The 18942-nt window shown below is 38.9% G+C and overlaps 1 protein-coding gene across 2 annotated transcripts in view; it reads left to right on the top strand.

Annotated features, from left to right (window-relative positions):
• The window catches only part of Aagab (alpha and gamma adaptin binding protein), a 44546-nt gene that overhangs the window by 10311 nt on the left and 15293 nt on the right, over positions 1-18942 (top strand). For both annotated transcript variants that reach the window (XM_074066273.1, XM_020187058.2), the window contains exons 2-5: positions 3758-3948; positions 4089-4185; positions 4602-4691; positions 7724-7807. In XM_074066273.1, the coding sequence (XP_073922374.1) occupies positions 3758-3948; positions 4089-4185; positions 4602-4691; positions 7724-7807 (462 nt within the window). The remainder of the gene's footprint in view (positions 1-3757; positions 3949-4088; positions 4186-4601; positions 4692-7723; positions 7808-18942) is intronic.

The following is an 18942-nucleotide window of genomic DNA, read 5'->3' as shown; positions in this document are numbered from 1 at the left end:
TGTCTCTTAAAAAGTGATGTATTATAGCTCCACCAGGTGGCTGCCAACAACGTGAATAAGACAGGCTAAATCCACCAAGAGGAGGGCAAAGTTACTGTTGAATTTATCTGTGCATATCAGACGTGACTACAGCAAAATTCAGTTCAGTGAAGGGCAAAAGGGAGACCATTGCAGGTTTTTAAAACAAAACTACCCCCTGACAAAATGGGTATGACTTACCTTTGACATACAAATACACAAATGCCATAAACAGTTTGTTTTCTGAAGGGTTAGTGTCCTGCAGTTTCATATATAAGGGTACCCTTGTTCTGGTGTTCCTAGAAGGGTAGAAGGTACTTTAGATCCAAGGGTAAGTTTTCATGTGTGACTGTTAGACTCTGGAGATCTGTAGCTCTTTCTAAGGGTTGGAACATCGTGGTAAGGCAGGAAAGAATACTGGTGGCCTGTCATCCATATTAGGCTCTGCTCCTTTTAGGCCAGTGGCTTCTTTTTTTCTGGCCCTCAGTTTTCTTATCTGTGAAATGAGTGAATTCTGCATTAGCAATATTCTGTTTTAATTTGGGAAAGGATAAGCTTGTTAAGCATTTGAAGCCAAATAGAAGAGATGAGGGAGGAAGGCTATATTTAGTGTAGACATTTATATTTTTACAGTTAAACTCCACATGAAGATATTGATGATAAGAACTGGAACGAGACAATCTTTACTCTTTTCTCCTCAGTTCTGATATGGCACAGATGTGATAATCAAGTCCATATGCAGCTTCGCTAAAAGTAATCTGATTAGACATAAAATGTTAAAAACAAAAAACCTGTTAAGTAAATTGAGTTATCAACTTCTTTTAGGGAGCACAGAGAACGAAACAAAACAAAACCCAGCCAGCTATTAAAGCGTCAAAATGTGAAATTCATTTTCCCAACTTACCAACTCTATTCCCATCTGGGTTGGAAAAAGGAGAAAAAATAGCTTTTGTTTTCTCTGTTTCTTTTTACTTTTATTCACTTATTTTAAAAAGCTCTATTGAGATACAATTCACATATCATACAATTTACCTATTTAAAGTATACTCTCTAGTAGTTCTTAGTATGATCAAAGAGCTGCACAATCTTCACTGCAGTCATTTTTAGAACGTATTTGTCACCCCCAAAAAGCAACTCTTCCCCCACACCTTCCAGCCCCCAGTCCTTTATCTACTTTCTGTCTCTCTCTGTTTGCCTATTCTTTACACTTTTTTTTTTTTTACATTCCTCCTATCTAACTGTAATTATATATCCTTTGATACATCTCTTCCTTCCTCCTTACCACCTTAAACTTCTGGAAACTATCATTCTGCCCTTAACTCCCAGGAGGTCAACTTTTTAGACTTTGCTCATGAATGAGATCATGTGACACTTGTCTCAGTACCTGGCTTACTTTACTTAGCATGGTGTTCTCTAGGTTCATTCACGTTGTTGCAAATGACAGGATTCCATTCCTTTTTATGGCTAAATAGTAATCCATTGTATATCTATTTTATAATGCATGTATGTGTGTATTAAGTAATAGCTTCTTTCTTTGTGTTAAGTAAATACCTTAATCATGCAAAAATAAGACAGTATAAAAATGAAAATTTAAGAGTTCTGAGTGACAAACATTGGTTGTTCTTTTGCATTCTAAACATTAACACAATGAGCCATCCTTAGTAGATCCAAATATTCACAATAGGTAGTATATGCTATTTCAGTTGATTTTACTTTCACATTAGTTGGAGTCACTGATTTGTACAAAGCATAACTCAAATTTGACTCTAGTTCTTGATTCTACCGATTGTGGCAGTGGTAGATGTTGTTCGTTGTCTTTGTACTTTGCCCCTTAGTAGCAAGTGCATTCATTATTTTGTGTGTGTCCCCTTAAGAAATGATAGCCAGTTCACTATTTTAAAAAATTACCCATGAATGAAGACATTTTACATGTTTGCTCCTCCCATTCTTTAAAACAATCAGTGCATACATTTCATTTTTCCTTTTTTTGCTATCCTTCTTGGTTAAGTTTCTCCCTTCTCTGTGCTGTTAATATACTATGGGATGTGTGTATTGGCTGTGTGATGTTACTCTCTAGAAACATAGCTACATATCAGTGTGCCTCCTGCTTAAAGCTTGGAATGTTAGCTTTGAATATACTTGTAGACTTTGATGTAGGATTTTTCTTCATGAGACATTTACATGAAAATAAAATCTTTGATTTTCTAACTCATCTGCTCCTCCTGCTGAATTCCCACCTAAACTTGTCATAATGGTCCAGGAAGACATTGCCGCTGGTTGCCATGGAATCAGTTAACATTACATATTATAACTTAAGGTAGAAATTAAGCAGAAAGAACTGCTTATTTCTTAAACAGATAGGATAGAGATCAGAGTTTCAAATATGAGCACAGACCTATTCATTTAAGAGTGGCAGTTTTGGTTTTGGTGAAAATTTTGAAAAAAATTAGTTTTACAATGTGCCTTAACTTACATCGAAGGTAAAAAAAATCAAATTTATTTTAAATTGTTTTTAAAAGGGGGGGGGGTGAGGTCTGGGTTGTAACTCAGTGGTAGGGTATTTGCCTAGCACATGCAAGACACTGTTTTTAATCTCCAGCACCACAAAAAGGGGGACTTTTCATTTTTCAGAAGACCAGTTCCTGCTAATAACTGTGTAGTAAAACTATTAGCAAAAGAATACACATGTGCATACATGTACACACATTCACACTTTGTATATTTATTATTATTCCTAGCAGTCCTTGGGCTAAATAATTTCCCCGTATCCTTATGTCAAGCAAAAGTGATGGCACCTGTATTATAATATCTCTGGAATTTAAATTTTAACTTCCAGTTTTGGTGTCCTGCTAATTAGGAGTTTGTGGTATATTTTACATGTTCATCTTAGAATGCAGTGAAAAGGAGTTTTTGACCATCTTCCCTATGTTCTTCATATAATCCACTTCTCTTAAGTAGATTTCCTACTCTACCCATGCTGCATATGGATTCCTGAAAGATTTAGTTATAATCTAAAACATTTAATTTACCTGACTCTTATGCATTTAAAATTTGCCAGCGGTGTCTTCATCAAATAAGAATTTGGGCTGGCTATCAAAGAAAGACTTTGAACAAGCCTGAATATAAATGGAATTGGAGTAATTTATCATTGTCAATTCTTTTGTTTCATTAATTGAATTAATGTCTAAGCATTTAGCCCAAGGAATATATACAGATCTTTTGTTTTATTAATGCTTTTGCCTTAATCCTTTCTTCCTTTCAGCATGTAGTAAATGCAAAATAGTTACAGATTCTTGAAGATTCTAAAAACTTCTACCTCCCATGAAGTACTTAAGCAATAAAATAAACGCAGCTGTCATTCTTTTTCTTCTACTTGCTCTTTTCTGGGTATTTACTTAGATACTATTTTTGTATTTTTTTTCTCTACTATTAGTCACAGTGTTCTTAGAGAAAAAAAGCCAAGGGCTGGGTATATGGTTCAGTGTTGGAGCACTTACCTAGCATGTGCAAGGCCCTGGGTTTGATCCTCAGCTCTGCAAAAAACTTATATATCTATGTTATCATTACTTTTATTATTAAATGATCAGATAAGAAAACACCCTCAATAAATGGGGCGGGGGTTGGAATCCTTGCATAAGGGGAAGCAGCCAAAGTACCAGGTCAGTTCGGTATCTTAAGAAAACTGACCAATGTATATTGGTTTTACATTTTCTGAGGTAATATTGTATCATTTGTTTAGATATCCTTGGAATAGATGACCTTCTTGTGGAAGCAACTTCCAGTGATGCTGTGAGATTTTATCCCTGGACCATTGATAATAAATACTATTCAGCGGATATCAACCTGTGTGTGGTGCCAAACAAGTTTCTGATCACTGCCGAGATTGCAGAGTCTGTTCAGGCCTTTGTAGTTTACTTTGACAGCACACAAGTAAGACTTTGTTTTCCATGGAACCTTGAGTAGGAAATTTTTATAAACTGTCTTTTTTTCTCTCTACATTTTCTGTGAGTTTTCTTAATATGTCTTTTTCTGTTTTTATTTCTTCCTGTGCTTGTTTTTGCTCCCTCTAGAAATCAGGCCTTGACAGTGTCTCCTCGTGGCTTCCGCTGGCAGAAGTGTGGTTACCTGAGGTGATGATCTTGGTCTGTGACAGAGTATGTGAAGACGGTAAGGCCCTCAGATGGGGTGGTAGGTGGTAGATATGCTTGTACACAAGCATATGTACCCCCTTCCCCCCAAATCTCAATCAGTGGCTGGGCAGGTTGGCGTGTGCCTGTCATCCCCACTACACGAGGAAGCACAAATAGGAGGATAGTGGTCCAGGCCAACCTGGGCATAAAATGAGACCCTATATCAAAAATAACCAATGCAAATAACCAAAGGCAGAGCTGCTCAAGTGGTAGGAGCACCTGCCTAGCAAGTGCGAGACCCTGAGTTCAACCCCTAGTACTGGGGAACAAAAGAATGGATTACTTTAGGGCTGAATAATTTTTCTTTAGTACAGTGACATTAAGGAAAAACATTGAAATTCGTGAAGAGTGTTGCAGGGTATATGTGTTTGATATTATTTTTGCATATTTTAGGTGTAAATCGACAAAAAGCTCAAGAATGGTGCATCAAACATGGCTTTGAATTGGTTGAACTTAGTCCAGAGGAGTTGCCTGAGGAGGATGGTAAGTGCTTATGTGTCTACAGGAAACATGGTATTTGGATTGAGATACAAGAGATTATTTTAATCCAGAGAAGAAGAATCACCGAGAAATTCAAGAAACACTTTTTCTCCAGCTGTTGAGAAGATTTGAAAATATCCATTGATGTGGTCTTACTAGTAAATGTAATAATCCACTAACTTGGCTTTTTAACCCATTTTAGAATTTTTGAAGATTTCTTTTTTAAATCGATGATGGTAAAGGATTTCTGTCTACAATTGTTATAATTTCCCTAATCCCTTATTCCTTTCCCTGCTGCCAAACAAGTGGGGTTAGACCTATATTCATTGACAGAGTATATATTCCTTCTTTTGAATGCAGAGTAAGCCAAGCCTGAATTACCAGGAACCTCAGTGAGAGCTGTCAGTCAGTCAGACTATTTGTATGTCTTTGGCACCCATAAAACTAAAAATAAACTCAGAACTCCTCTTCTGCTCCCCAGGGTAGTTGTATAGTACCTGCCTTCTGCTACTGTCAGGCCTTCTGTTTCTTACCCTTTTATCCTGCTCCCTCATTTCTTTGTTCATCTTTTCTTCCAAGTATACCTATTGTGGGATCAACTGGATAAGACAGATTTTGGTCCACCCAAACCTTATAATTTGGTGCCAAAGGTAAAACATGTATACAAATGGTGGAATTACCAAGTGGAATATCATGTGTGTTAAGAAAATACACTGGTATCATGATATTTCAGAGATAGGAGAGATTATTTCTTTAGCGGTTCAGAGGATGGTTGGCACCATGAGCTTCGTGTGCCAGATCTTCCCTGGGGGACAAGTGGAAAAGTTACTGGATTTGTAGAGGGCTGCTGGGAGGTGGCACTGAGAAGACGCCAGTTCTTCCCAATGACGTTCCAGGCAAGGGCAGCCAATGTGAAAAAAAAGCACACAGACAGGACATAAGCAATCATTACATGAAACCCATGTATATTTTAAAAGATATTTTGAAATATCTTTCTATATTCTGGCTGAATTAGACTTTTTCCAAAATTCTATTACCTGGGGAATAAAATCCTGCCAGAGAAAAAAGAATGAAATGAAGTAAAAGGCAGATTCTTATTCCTGTGCATTTTGAAAAATATTGAAAATTGGCAAGTGCAGTTTCTCCTTCTGTGTTCTTCAGTCTCCTAAAACTTGTTCCCAACTTTGTGTATGTAAACCTGTGTGTAATTGCTTGTTTTCTGGCATTAGAATTTTCTCTTCTTTCTGTCATCCTTGGAACTCAATATTTGACTATTCCCATTTTGGAATCTCTGCTCCTTTCCATTTGGAATCTCTACACACTGTTCTCCTTGCTCTTTGAACAATATTTTGTATTAATTACTATTTTTTTTTCCTGAGACAGAGTTTCACTATGTAACCCAGACTGGCCTGGAACTTTGTGTAGTCCAGACTGGCTTGAATTTGCAGTTTTCTGTCTCAGCCTCCTGAGTGCTGTTTTACAAGTGTGTGCCACCACACAGAGTACTCTTAAAGTAGATTAAGTATATCTACTCTTAAAGTAGATTAAGATATGTCATCTTTAGGTAAGGTAAGAAAAACCTTCCTAGAATTTTGAAATGCAAACTGTTCCCAAACCGTTTTCCTTCATATTTTATTTGTATGTATTATTCAAATATCCATGAAACTTTTGGCTTGTTTGAATTAAATTTCATACTATTGTTTCTATCTCTTCATTTCAGACTGCATCTTCGGTTCCTAAATATAACATCAGAAGTATTAATTATTCTTTCAAGAATTCATTTACTTTATAGTTAAGATGAGGATGCCTCTTATGTCTTCATCCAAACACTGATGATGATAAACTCATCTGTGTACTGTATATTATAATCCTCACCATATTGCTGTTAGGTTGATATTCTTCCATCAAATAGTGACTGACTGCCTGCTGTCTCTCAGCCACCTTGTCAGGCAGTGGGCATAATGAACTCAGTGAGACATGGTTACTGCACGCCGGGGTATTCTAGACTGGAGGGAGTGGGGGAGGTTATACCAGTGAGTCAGCAGCTCCAGTGCATCCTTCTAGGAGAGGTGTGCACAGACTAGTGCCATCCCCACTTTTCTTTGAAAATAGTGGAAGTGATTTGTCCTTGATCAAATAAGTGATAGGACCTGGATTCAGATTTACATCTTCTGACTTATTCTGTGTTCTTCCTGTTAAACATCCCAGGACCAAACCAGACCACTAGAGGTGGGTACTCTGTAGAGTCTGTTCTACAGACTCTTCCTTTCAGCTACATGAAAACTATTTCTGCCATTTTTTTTCCCAAATGTAATCTTATAATACTAGTATCTGAATGATCCGTGTTTCCTGTGTACACAACAATATGGAGCTTGTAGCTAAGAAATCACTGTATTACTGGTATGCTAACTGGGATTAAGGCCATGTTATTATGAGTAGGATCAAATTCCAGAAACAGGATAGCGCTAATACTAAACTAAACTAAGTTTTTTTGTTTTAAACAACCCTTTGCCTGGCTCTTAGATTTGAGGTTTTGGTAAATTCACTTTTCACTCTTAAACTTTTTCTATGATCAAGAAGTTCTTCTCTAGATATGTTAATATAGTTAATTATGACTTCCAAGTGAAGATTAAGCATTTAAAGTATACTAAAAGCTGTGTCCTGCCTTCAGGGAACTCATTTTCAAAAATAACCAGCAGTAGTGTTTTTAGTTGTATGCCAGGATTGTGAAATTAATGAAAACTTACATTTTCAGGAGTATTACTTATATTACTATCTTATTTGGTGTATTAATTTAATTATTGTTTATAGATTATTCTTATCCAGACCACTAATCTCTGATTTTGCTTTACTTTTTTTCCTTATTACACAAGTTACAGTGTGAAGTAATAACTAAATAAGATAATTAAGCTACAGGTATTTGAAAAATATGGCTTTGGGGATATACATATATATATATACACACATACATATGAATATATATGTGGATATGTATAAGTGTGTGTATAAATATATTTATTTCTTTCCTTAATTAGATGACTTCCCTGAATCTACAGGAGTAAAACGAATTGTACAAGCTTTGAATGCCAATGTCTGGTCCAATGTGGTGATGAAGAATGGTAAGTAACTTGAGTTTAAAGCAGTTTTCCCCTTATTTGTTATTTGTTTGAAATTATTTGTATATATGTGGAACCATTAGGATTACATGAAATCTTTAGATTTATTCCAGTTCTCAAGTCTTCAGTTGAAGGAAGAGCCCAAAGTAGCATTTCTAGGGATTTTTAATATGTTTAATAGTTAATTCAGGGAGAATTTGGAGGTTACCCATAATTTGGAGGTTGTCCTAGGCTTTAAGAACTACCTAAAATTATAAGAAATGGACCATACCCTTAAGGAGCTCCTGGTCCAACTATAGAATTCAACTATGTACTTTTCAAAAGCAAGTAAGACACTGAAGGCAGTCTGTGATGAGTATAGAATGACAGGTATAGGCAGTAGCAGTATGTGCACAGAATCAGAGATGTGCTATTGCATTAGTCTGGGGATAGAGAGTGCAAGGAGAAAGCAGGTCCTGACTGTAGTCTCCATGGAATGGTCAAGACTGGGGTTGGAGAAAGAGAATGCCAAGTGGAGGAGAAAGCATGGCATCAAGAGTGATGGAGTATGCTCTAACATTCTAGGTGAGTCTCACTTAGCAGTTGAAGCTACCTTAAAGAGAGGCCTGACTGCTAGGCAGTAGGACTGGGCTTTTTCTTGTAGGAAATGGTGAGTTGCTGGGCAAGGGAGCAATGCACATTTGGCATCTTTGAAAGGTTAATGTGGTGTGTAGGAGGTTTGGCCACTGAAGGAGATGGAAGTAGACTCTGAAGTTAGGGAGACCAAAGCTGTTGCAGCAGCTCAAGAGTGAGATTTTGGGCCTGGGCTGATGTGGTGGTGTGGTCTTTAGGCCAAAGGCTAGATCTGAAATGTAGTCTGAGGGAGTAGGCTAGTTGACCCACACTAGCTCTTATCGTCTATGTAACTTCACTTTTACCAGGGCTGCAGTAACAAGTACACAAACTGCATAGTGTAGAACAACAGGAATTTATTTCCTTGTAGTTTTAGAGGTCCTAAGTCCAAAATTTGCTGACACCTTTGTCAGCAGGGCCATGCTCCCTGTGAAGGTGCTGGAAAAGGATTAGCTTCTTTTGGTTCCTTGGCATGTTGTCAGCTTAACTCCATTTTTCTCATGTAGTGTGCTGTGAGAATTACGGCCTCAGGATCGTCAAAACCAAAAAAACAAACAAAGGTCAAGTACTTAATCTAAAAAGTGTAGTTAATTAAAAACCTAGAGATGAGTACCTTCCTGCCCTTCACCAAAATAAAGTAGAGCTGTGTTATCTAGATGGGAATTCATGGTTTAAATGAGTTTTTCTGAGCTGGTTTATCTTATTGCAAGTCTGAACAACTTACCTGGTTATAGGATATCTTCGTATCTTTTTGTCTTTAGACTCTTCCTTAAAAATTAAGACTACACAAGCAACCAACAAAAAATAAATTAGACTTCATCAAAATTAAAAGTGTTTGTACTACACAGGACAAAGCTGGGTTCTTTTTACAGAAAAGCAGTTTATTTAGCTCATGTCTTTGGAGGCTAAAAGAGATTAGGTAGCCCTATCTATTCCACCTCTGGTGAAGACCTTGTGGCTACATCTCAACTCAGCAGATGACATCATGGCAGGGGTACATGCCAGAGACAGAGAGAGAGAGAGAGAGAGAGAGAGAGGGAGGCAGGGGGAGGGCTAGGGGGAGGGGAGCCCGAGCAGGAAAGTCAGGTGGTAAGACAGGAAGCAAGAGAAAGAGTTAAGAAAGTCAAACTTGTTTTTGAACAACTCATTCTTTTTTTTTTTTATTGTTTTATTATTCATATGTGCATACAATGCTTGGGTCATTTCTCCCCCCTGCCTCCACCCCCTCCCTTACCACCCACTCTGCCCCCTCCCTCTCCCCCCACCCCCTCAATACCCCGGCAGAAACTATTTTGCCCTTATCTCTAATTTTGTTGAAGAGAGAGTATAAGCAATAATAGGAAGGAACAAGGGTTTTTGCTGGTTGAGATAAGGATAGCTATACAGGGCATTGACTCACATTAATTTCCTGTGTGTGTGTGTTACCTTCTAGGTTAATTCTTTTTGATCTAACCTTTTCTCTAGTTCCTGGTCCCCTTTTCCTATTGGCCTCAGTTGCTTTTAAGGTATCTGCTTTAGTTTCTCTGTGTTAAGGGCAACAAATGCTAGCTAATTTTTTAAGTGTCTTACCTATCCTCACCCCTCCCTTGTGTGCTCTCGCTTTTATCATGTGCTCATAGTCCAATCCCCTTGTTGTGTTTGCCCTTGATCTAATGTCCACATATGAGGGAGAACATACGATGTTTGGTCTTTTGGGCCAGGCTAACCTCACTCAGAATGATGTTCTCCAATTCCATCCATTTACCAGCGAATGATAACATTTCGTTCTTCTTCATGGCTGCATAAAATTCCATTGTGTATAGATACCACATTTTCTTAATCCATTCGTCAGTGCTGGGGCATCTTGGCTGTTTCCATAACTTGGCTATTGTGAATAGTGCCACAATAAACATGGGTGTGCAGGTGCCTCTGGAGTAACCTGTGTCACAGTCTTTTGGGTATATCCCCAAAAGTGGTATTGCTGGATCAAATGGTAGATCAATGTTTAGCTTTTTAAGTAGCCTCCGAATATTTTTCCAGAGTGGTTGTATTAGTTTACATTCCCACCAACAGTGTAAGACAGTTCCTTTGCCCCCGCATCCTCGCCAACACCTGTTGTTCATGGTCTTGCTAATGATGGCTATTTTAACAGGGGTGAGGTGGAATCTTAGTGTGGTTTTAATTTGCATTTCCTTTATTGCTAGAGATGGTGAGCATTTTTTCATGTGTTTTTTGGCCATTTGAATTTCTTCTTTCGAGAAAGTTGTGTTTAGTTCACTTGCCCATTTCTTTATTGGTTCATTAGTTTTGGGAGAATTTAGTTTTTTAAGTTCCCTATATATTCTGGTTATCAGTTCTTTGTCTGATGTGTAGCTGGCAAATATTTTCTCCCACTCTGTGGGTGTTCTCTTCAGTTTAGAGACCATTTCTTTTGATGAACAGAAGCTTTTTAGTTTTATGAGGTCCCATTTATCTATGCTATCTCTTAGTTGCTGTGCTGCTGGGGTTTCGTTGAGAAAGTTCTTACCTATACCTACTAACTCCAGAGTATTTCCTGTTCTTTCCTGTATCAACTTTAGAGTTTGTGGTCTGATATTAAGATCCTTGATCCATTTTGAGTTAATCTTGGTATAGGGTGATATACATGGATCTAGTTTCAGTTTTTTGCAGACTGCTAACCAGTTTTCCCAGCAGTTTTTGTTGACGAGGCTGCTATTTCTCCATCATATATTTTTAGCTCCTTTGTCAAAGACAAGTTGGTTACAGTTTTATGGCTTCATATCTGAGTCCTCTATTCTGTTCCACTGGTCTTCATGTCTGTTTTTGTGCCAGTACCATGCTGTTTTTTTTTTTTTTTCTTTTATTATTCATATGTGCATACAAGGCTTGGTTCATTTCTCCCCCCTGCCCCCACCCCCTCCCTTACCACCCACTCCACCCACTCCCTCTCTCCCCCACCCCCTCAATACCCAGCAGAAACTATTTTGCCCTTATTTCTAATTTTGTTGTAGAGAGAGTATAAGCAATAATAGGAAGGAACAAGGGGTTTTGCTGGTTGAGATAAGGATAGCTATACAGGGCATTGACTCACATTGATTTCCTTGCGTGGGTGTTACCTTCTAGGTTAATTCTTTTTGATCTAACCTTTTCTCTAGTTCCTGGTCCCCTTTTCCTATTGGCCTCAGTTGCTTTAAGGTATCTGCTTTAGTTTCTCTGCATTAAGGGCAACAAATGCTAGCTAGTTTTTTAAGTGTCTTACCTATCCTCACCCCTCCCTTGTGTGCTCTCGCTTTTATCATGTGCTCATAGTCCAATTCCCTTGTTGTGTTTGCCCTTACCATGCTGTTTTTATCATTATTGCTCTGTAATATAGTTTGAAGTCAGGTATCGTGATACCTCCTTCATTGTTCTTTTGACTGAGTATTGCCTTGGCTATTCGTGGCCTCTTGTGAACAACTCATTCTTGAGAGAGCTAATCTAGTCCCACAGGTCCTGACCCACTTCTGAGAGACACCATTAATCTAGTCTTGAGGGTTGAAGCTCCATGACTTAATTACCTTGCTTTATGTTCTGCTTCTTAAAGATTCTACTACCTCAACACAGCCACACTGGAGACCAAGCATCCAGCACATGCACCTTAGGCAGCACGCTCAAAACATATCCAAATCCTAGTAGATACTATCTCTCAAAATGGGAGAAAATATTTGTAAACATATTCAGGTTGATTAGCCCTTACCTGAAATGTTCAGGACCAGAGGTGAATTTTTGTTTTTCGGATTTTGGAATATTTGCATATATGTATAACAAGATATTTGGAGATGTAACCCAAGTCTAAACATGAAACCCATTTATGTTTCATATATACCTTATACACACATGACTTGAAAGTAATTTTATACACTGCTTTTGGTGTACCCATGTTTCAGCTGGTATGTCATGCCAGCTCTTAAAAAGTTTTAGATTTTGGAGATTTCAGGTTTCAGATTTGAGATTTGGGATACTCAGCCTGTATCTGATAAAGATTTGGTATCTGGAACTCTTAGAACTCAATAATAAATAGGCAAATAACCCAGTTAAAAATTGCAAAGAATTTGAGTAGACATTTCTCCAAAGAAGATGGATAAATATCCAGTAAGCATATAAAAAAACACTTAACATTGTTTGTCATCAAGGAAATGCAGATTACATCTATAATGAGATAACATTTCATACCCACTAGGATGGCTAAGATCGTTTCACACCCCTAGAATGGCTAATACCAAAAAGATAGTAACTGTTGCTGAGGATATAGAGAAACTAGATCCCTCAAATACTGCTGGTGGGAATGTACAAAGGTGCTGCAAGCACTTGGGAAGAGTAGTAGTTGCTCAAAAACTTAAACATAAAATTATCATTGGACCAAACAGTTCCATTCTTGGTTATACCCAATAGAACTGAAAAGATGTCCTTGTAAAAAAAATTATATACAAACGCTCCTAGCAGTATTATTCATAATAGCCAAAAAATGGAAACAACTGCTGAAAGCAAGGTGGTATATCCCTACAATGGAATAGTATTTAACTGTAAAAAGAAATGAAGCACAGGTATAAGCTACAACGTGGATAACCCCCTAAATTATTATGATAAGTGGAAGAGCCTCACACGAAGGGCAATGTTGTATATTGCATTTGTATGAAATGTCCAGAATAGTTAAATTCACAGAGACAAAGTAGATTCGTGGTTCCCAGAAGCTAGGAGGAGATTACTAAGGATATGGAATTTATCAGGTGATGAGATGTTCTGGAATTAGATGGTGATGATTGTTGAACAATTCTGTGATTTTGGTGAATATACTAAAAAACCATCCCACTGAATTATACAGATTGTTTACTTTTGGGGTTTTTTGTTGTTGTTGTTTTGCATTACTGGGGTTTGAATTCAGGGCTTTGCACTTGCTAGACAGGTACTTTACCATTTGAGCCATCCCTAAAAGAGTGACTGACATATGAATGATTTCTCAATAAAAATAAAGAAATGAAGGAAGTAAATAATACCACTAATGATGATAATAATGGCAATGATAGGAACATACATTATCCTATTTAATCCTCATGTTAAAGGCGCTGGCTCAGTCTGTGACCCAAAGACTTCCAAATTCTTTGTGTCCCACAGGAAGAATCCATCACAGGACACATGGGTGTAAATGGGGTTTATCAAAAGTTAGGAAAGGGAAATACAAGAGAGAGCATGTAGGCACAGGTGGAGTCTGGAGGCTGAGACAGACAGTATGCTTGCGTTTCTTTCTCTGGTTCTTTTAAAACTTATACTAATCTATGAGAAGGGAGGAACCTGGTGATTCCCATCCAATAATCAATGAGTGGGGAGAGGCATGGGCCATTCCCCGCCAGGTGAGGGTGATCTTGGCAGTCCCTGGGCAACATACACACGAGTCCCGAACTTCCTCTGCTTTTAGCCTGCTTCATTCACAATATCCAGTATGTACTAGGCTCAAAGAAGTCAAGTGGTTTTACTGTGGTTATGTAGCTCATCAATTCTCAAACTTGCTTGTACACTGGAATCACCCGGGAGCTTAAGAAGTACTGATGCTAAGTCTTACTCCTAGAGATTCTGAATTAACTGGTGTGGGGCGAGGCCTGGCATCATAGAGTTTTAAAATAACATATCAGATTCCGGATTTAAACTTAGATCTTTATGATTTTGAACTCTGTAGTATTTATGAATTATCATATTATAAGGAAGTTTCTTGTACTGCTCTTTCTCTAAAGAATCAAATGACATTTTCCAGTCCTCATGTTACCAGATGGGTTGTGTCTGGAAACTCTAGTCAGAAAACTCTTAGGCACTTGCATCTCACATGAGAAGAATCCAGGCAAGACTAGTGAATGTAGAAAAGTTTTTTTGAAAGTTAGGGGAAGTTACTATAGAGAAAGCAGTGATGGCCCCTCGCCAGGAGGGATAGAAGTATAGGACAGTCCTTGGCCTACACTTACAAAGGTCAAAGCACCTTTATAAATTGAAAGGGCAAATGGCATGAAAAATCTGGATGGTCTTGGCAGGATGGGCTAAGGTGATTGACAGGTTTGATTGTCATACATGGGCATGCTGTGCATACACTTAAGCAAGCTCTCAGGTATTTTAAGTACATGTATGAGGTGTGATCAGTATTCACGTTTTAATCAAAGGGTTTTTACCTGAGAGGTAATTGAGGGTAAGACAGAATTGCCTCAAGGCTTTTTGTCTTACAGTTTACAACTGCAAAGGGTATATGATTGAAAAGAAATTTATAGCTGCAAAGAGTATGGGTTTAGCATGAAATGCACTGGAAAAAAGTTACATGGCACCTGAAAGTCCCATAGTTGCTTTCCCTATTTCCTAGCCTGCCTCACTCAGCTGTGTGACATTCTGCAGATCTCATCCTCTCTGGGCTTTATTTTTAATTTGTAAAATGAAGTTGATCTTTACTAGGGACTTCCAGCCCCTATACATTCAAATCGTTTGGGAAGCTTTTTGAAAGCTGTGCTGTCTGGGCCTTATCCTAGACATTTAGATTACAATGGAGGGGCAGCTGCAGTATTTTTCAAGTGCCTCAGGGATTCAAATACCACTGACATAACTAATTGTCCTCTAGTTCTAGTTTGTAAGAGTTTGTGCTTAATCCGTGGAAGTGAATCTGGCATTTGAAAGCTGCATTAGCCTCTGAGTCACCTGCTTTCTCCCATTCCTAAATCATAACTTGCAAGCCAGAGGAAGACAGGACAGTGCTCAGCATTAAGTCACCTGTAGGAGAAGGTGAAGATAGTACCCATTTCTAATATGGTTTAGTACCAAGCAGAGGTCATCAGTGTTTGTCCTAAACAGTCCTTGAGATCTGATAGAAATAATGCAGATTTTATAAGTAGCTCATTACCTAGAGACATAATTTAGACTCTGCATTTGGCCACTTGAGTTTTCTTCTGGTAGCCTCAAATCTCTCTCTGGTCCACAATTTAGGTTCTGGTTTCAAATATTTGTTTAAAAAAATTGAACTCTGTGTGCCAGGCATTGTTGTGTGTACTTGGTGGACATCACTGAATGAAATAAATATTTCTGTCCTGGTAGAGATTTCATTCTGGGGAGACTGTAGTCAGTAAACAACACAGGTAATTAAAAATTACATGGTATGTTTAAAGATGAGAAGTAGTAAGGGGACAAAAGGCAGCATTAAGGATATTGAGATTTCTGGACAGATTGCAATATTAAATAGGGTAGTCAGCGTAGGTTTTGGGAGGGTAGTAATGGGGTTTGAACTCAGGCCTCCCACTTGCCAGGCAAGTGCCCTACCACTTGAGCCATCTCCTGCCCCCAGCACTCCTGTCCTCTCCCGCCTCAGCCTTTAAGGTAGGTCTTCTTGACAAACTTGAGATTTGAGCAAGGGAAATCTGGTGGAAGAACATCCCTGGCAGAGGGAATAGCTACAGCAGAAGCCCTAAGGTAGAGAGCATGCCTAATGCATTTGTAGAATATCAGGGAGATCACTTGTGGCTGAGGAGAAGGGGCAGAGAAGTAATGAAGGACCAGATTATTTAGGGCTCTGTAGGTTATTGAAAATAACTTAGACATTTATTTAGAGCAAACTGAGGATCTATTATAGGTGTTAAGAAGAGGTGACGTGATGGTTAAGACAAGGAAAAACCAAGCTCTCTTAGGAAGCTATTGCAGTATGCCACATAGGAGATGGTAGTGGCTCAGATCAAGGTTGTAGCAATGGAAGTGATAAGATAAAAGCAATATTCTGTATATAAGGCAGAGCCTGCATGAGTTCCTGACTATTTTGGCATGAGGATGAGAGAAAGTACAGTCAAAGAAGACTGGGATTTGGGCCTGAGCTGTCTGATGGAGTGGTGGCCATTGACTGAAATGAGGAGGCTTCAAATGGAGCAAACTCTGAGGGGTGGGGTTACATATCAGTAATTCACTTTGACCCATGTTAACTTTGAGAGATGGCTACTAGATTTCCAAGTGGAAATGTCCAGTAACCAGCTGGTGCATGTGTGGAGTCTGGGAAGAGATGTATTTAAAACCTTGGGTCTGGACAAAATCACCAAAGTAGAAAGTGTGTATCAGGAAGAACAAGGGTTCTACCCAGAGACACTCTGACATCAAGAGGACAGGAGAAAAGAAGACTGAGAAAGATTGACTGGTGAGGATGAAGACAAAAAGAGAGTAGAGTTCCAGAGGCCAAAGTGAAGAGTGATTCAAGGGGAAGGAGTGGTCAGCTGTGCCAGATGCAGCTAATGAGTCAAGTAGTATGAGAACTGAGCGTCAGCCCTGGGCTTTAGTAATGTGGAGGCCATTAGTGACTTTGAGAGCACTTTCAACGAAGCAGATTTAAGAGAGAAGAGGAAATTTGTAGATGGTTATTATAGCGTACTCTTTTGCTTCGGGGGTGGGTGGACGGGGGGAGCACTGGGGTTTGAACTTAGGGCCTCGTGCTTCCTAGGTGGGAACTCTTACTTCTTGAGTCACTCTGCCATCCTGAACATTTTTGTGGGAGTTCAAACCCCAGTTCACCACACACACACACAAAAAAAAAAAAAATCAAAAAAGATAGGTTAAGGGTGAGAAAAGTGTGGTCAAAAGTGTTTTGATTTTTTTCAAGGTGAGAATAAAAGCAGCATGTTTGTAAGACAGTGGGAAGGATCCATTAGCATGAAAACTGAAGTGGAAGAGACTTGTGGAGTAACACCCATGCTCAGGTGGAGGGAATGGGCTCTGGTGTACAAATGGAGGGACTAGCTTTCCTCCTAGAGGAAGGTAAATCTGGAAAGACGAAAAGGGAGTGCATGGGCACAAATGTGACCGGGTGGGGAGAGGTGGCTTGGGAATTGGAGAAGTTCCACTTGTGTTACTTCTGGTCACCTCAGTTTTCTCAGCAGGGAACTGAGAGAGCAGAAGGAGGTAGTAGCATTAGGATTCAAGGTGAGGGGGGAGTAGTCATCTGGGAGAGAGAGTATGAATGAACTGAGAGATGTAAAGTGTTATTCCAAGACAACATTAAGGGATCCACTGAAAATTGGGGATTCTAAGTTTGAGGTGAAACCAGGCAGCACAGGTGTATGTGCACACATGCTTTCCTTACTTCCTTAAGCAACGGTCACAGGTGGGAGTGATTAGTTATGCTTGTACCAAGGGAGTGTCTCCCAGCATGAGAGATAAGTTATAGTGACTGACCATGGACTCTAAATTGGGTAAGGAGGAACTCTAAATTGGGGAGAAAAAATCAGGGGGAGTGGATCAGTGAAAAGAGGTAGTGTCGGGTTCCAGTGGAGTGGAAGGAGCAGTTGGCTTGAGGCCTTGTAGGGAGCCGGGGAGCTGAAAGACAGATGATGTATGACATTGAGATTATGGAGGGATTGTAGTTATTGGGAATAATAAGTTCATGGATATAACCATAGGGATGCATGGCTAAGGTCAGGTCGAGGGCAACATTGGTCAAACAGAAATTCAGTGAACTGAGATTCTAGTTACTGGAAGGATCATTTTTGTTAACATTGAACTAAGAATTAAAAGGAGTAGCTAAAATTACAAAGAAAAGCGCAAGACTCTTAGGTGGCCATAGCCACTATCAAATAAAGATAGTCTGTATGAGACTTTCAGTAGGCTTTTACATTCAGAGAAGGTTGTAGGAGAACCATATCAAATGCTACACGTGGCCTTTGAAGATGTTGTTTTGCCTGGCTCCACTGAGAATCATTAACTAGTGAACACTATCAGGATGTACTGTACTGGACAGAAGACTGTTAGGAATTTTTGAGCTAGTCTGTTTCATTTGGTACAGGAATGGTGTCCCTGGCATCCTTGCCAGATGACATCCATCCTTTTTTGGTTGATTGCTTTAAGTTACAGATCATTCAATGCTTTGTGAAGCAGTACTAGCAGCAATTAATTGCATAAAGAAATAAAAGAATGCAGCAGATAGAATATCTTTTTATGCTGGTATTTTTGGGAAAGGATGTTTGCTTTACTTTGTGACATAATGCTAAGAACAGTGGTAAAAAAATTATACATTAAGGATGTATTTTACCCTTCTTTTACCGTATTACAAGCTCACATTTTGATCACTCTTTTTTCTAGTCTTCATAAGAGGTGAAGGATCTTACAGAACTGAGGGTGCTGGATGGGCTGATGCATGACATGCCTGTAATCCCAGCACCTAGGAGGCCGAGGCAAGAGGAAGTTTGACCAAAACTGAGAAGAGACGTAATTGTAATGTTCATTGCAGGATATGTAGAAGGCAAATAAGGATTTGATTTCTCAAATACCAGATTGCTGTAATCCAGGGACATCCTCAAAGCTTAAAATTGTTTTCCAGCTACAAATAAAATGAAAGCATTTCTAAACACAGAAGGCAGTCTCCGTGGGCAGCAGGGAAAGTAGATATGGTTCATAAAGTATTAGAGAGAATTGTCAGGACTGACAGGTATATCTAATTCAAGTGGGGAAGGTACTTGACCTAAACTTTGGAGACTATTATCTTGGAAAACAACTTCTTCCCAATATTTTTCTAT

The sequence above is a fragment of the Castor canadensis genome, chromosome 2, assembly GCF_047511655.1.
Source record: "Castor canadensis chromosome 2, mCasCan1.hap1v2, whole genome shotgun sequence".
NCBI lineage: Eukaryota > Metazoa > Chordata > Mammalia > Rodentia > Castoridae > Castor > Castor canadensis.
Note: the sequence above shows the minus strand (reverse complement) of the source record. Positions and strands in the feature narration are given on the sequence as shown.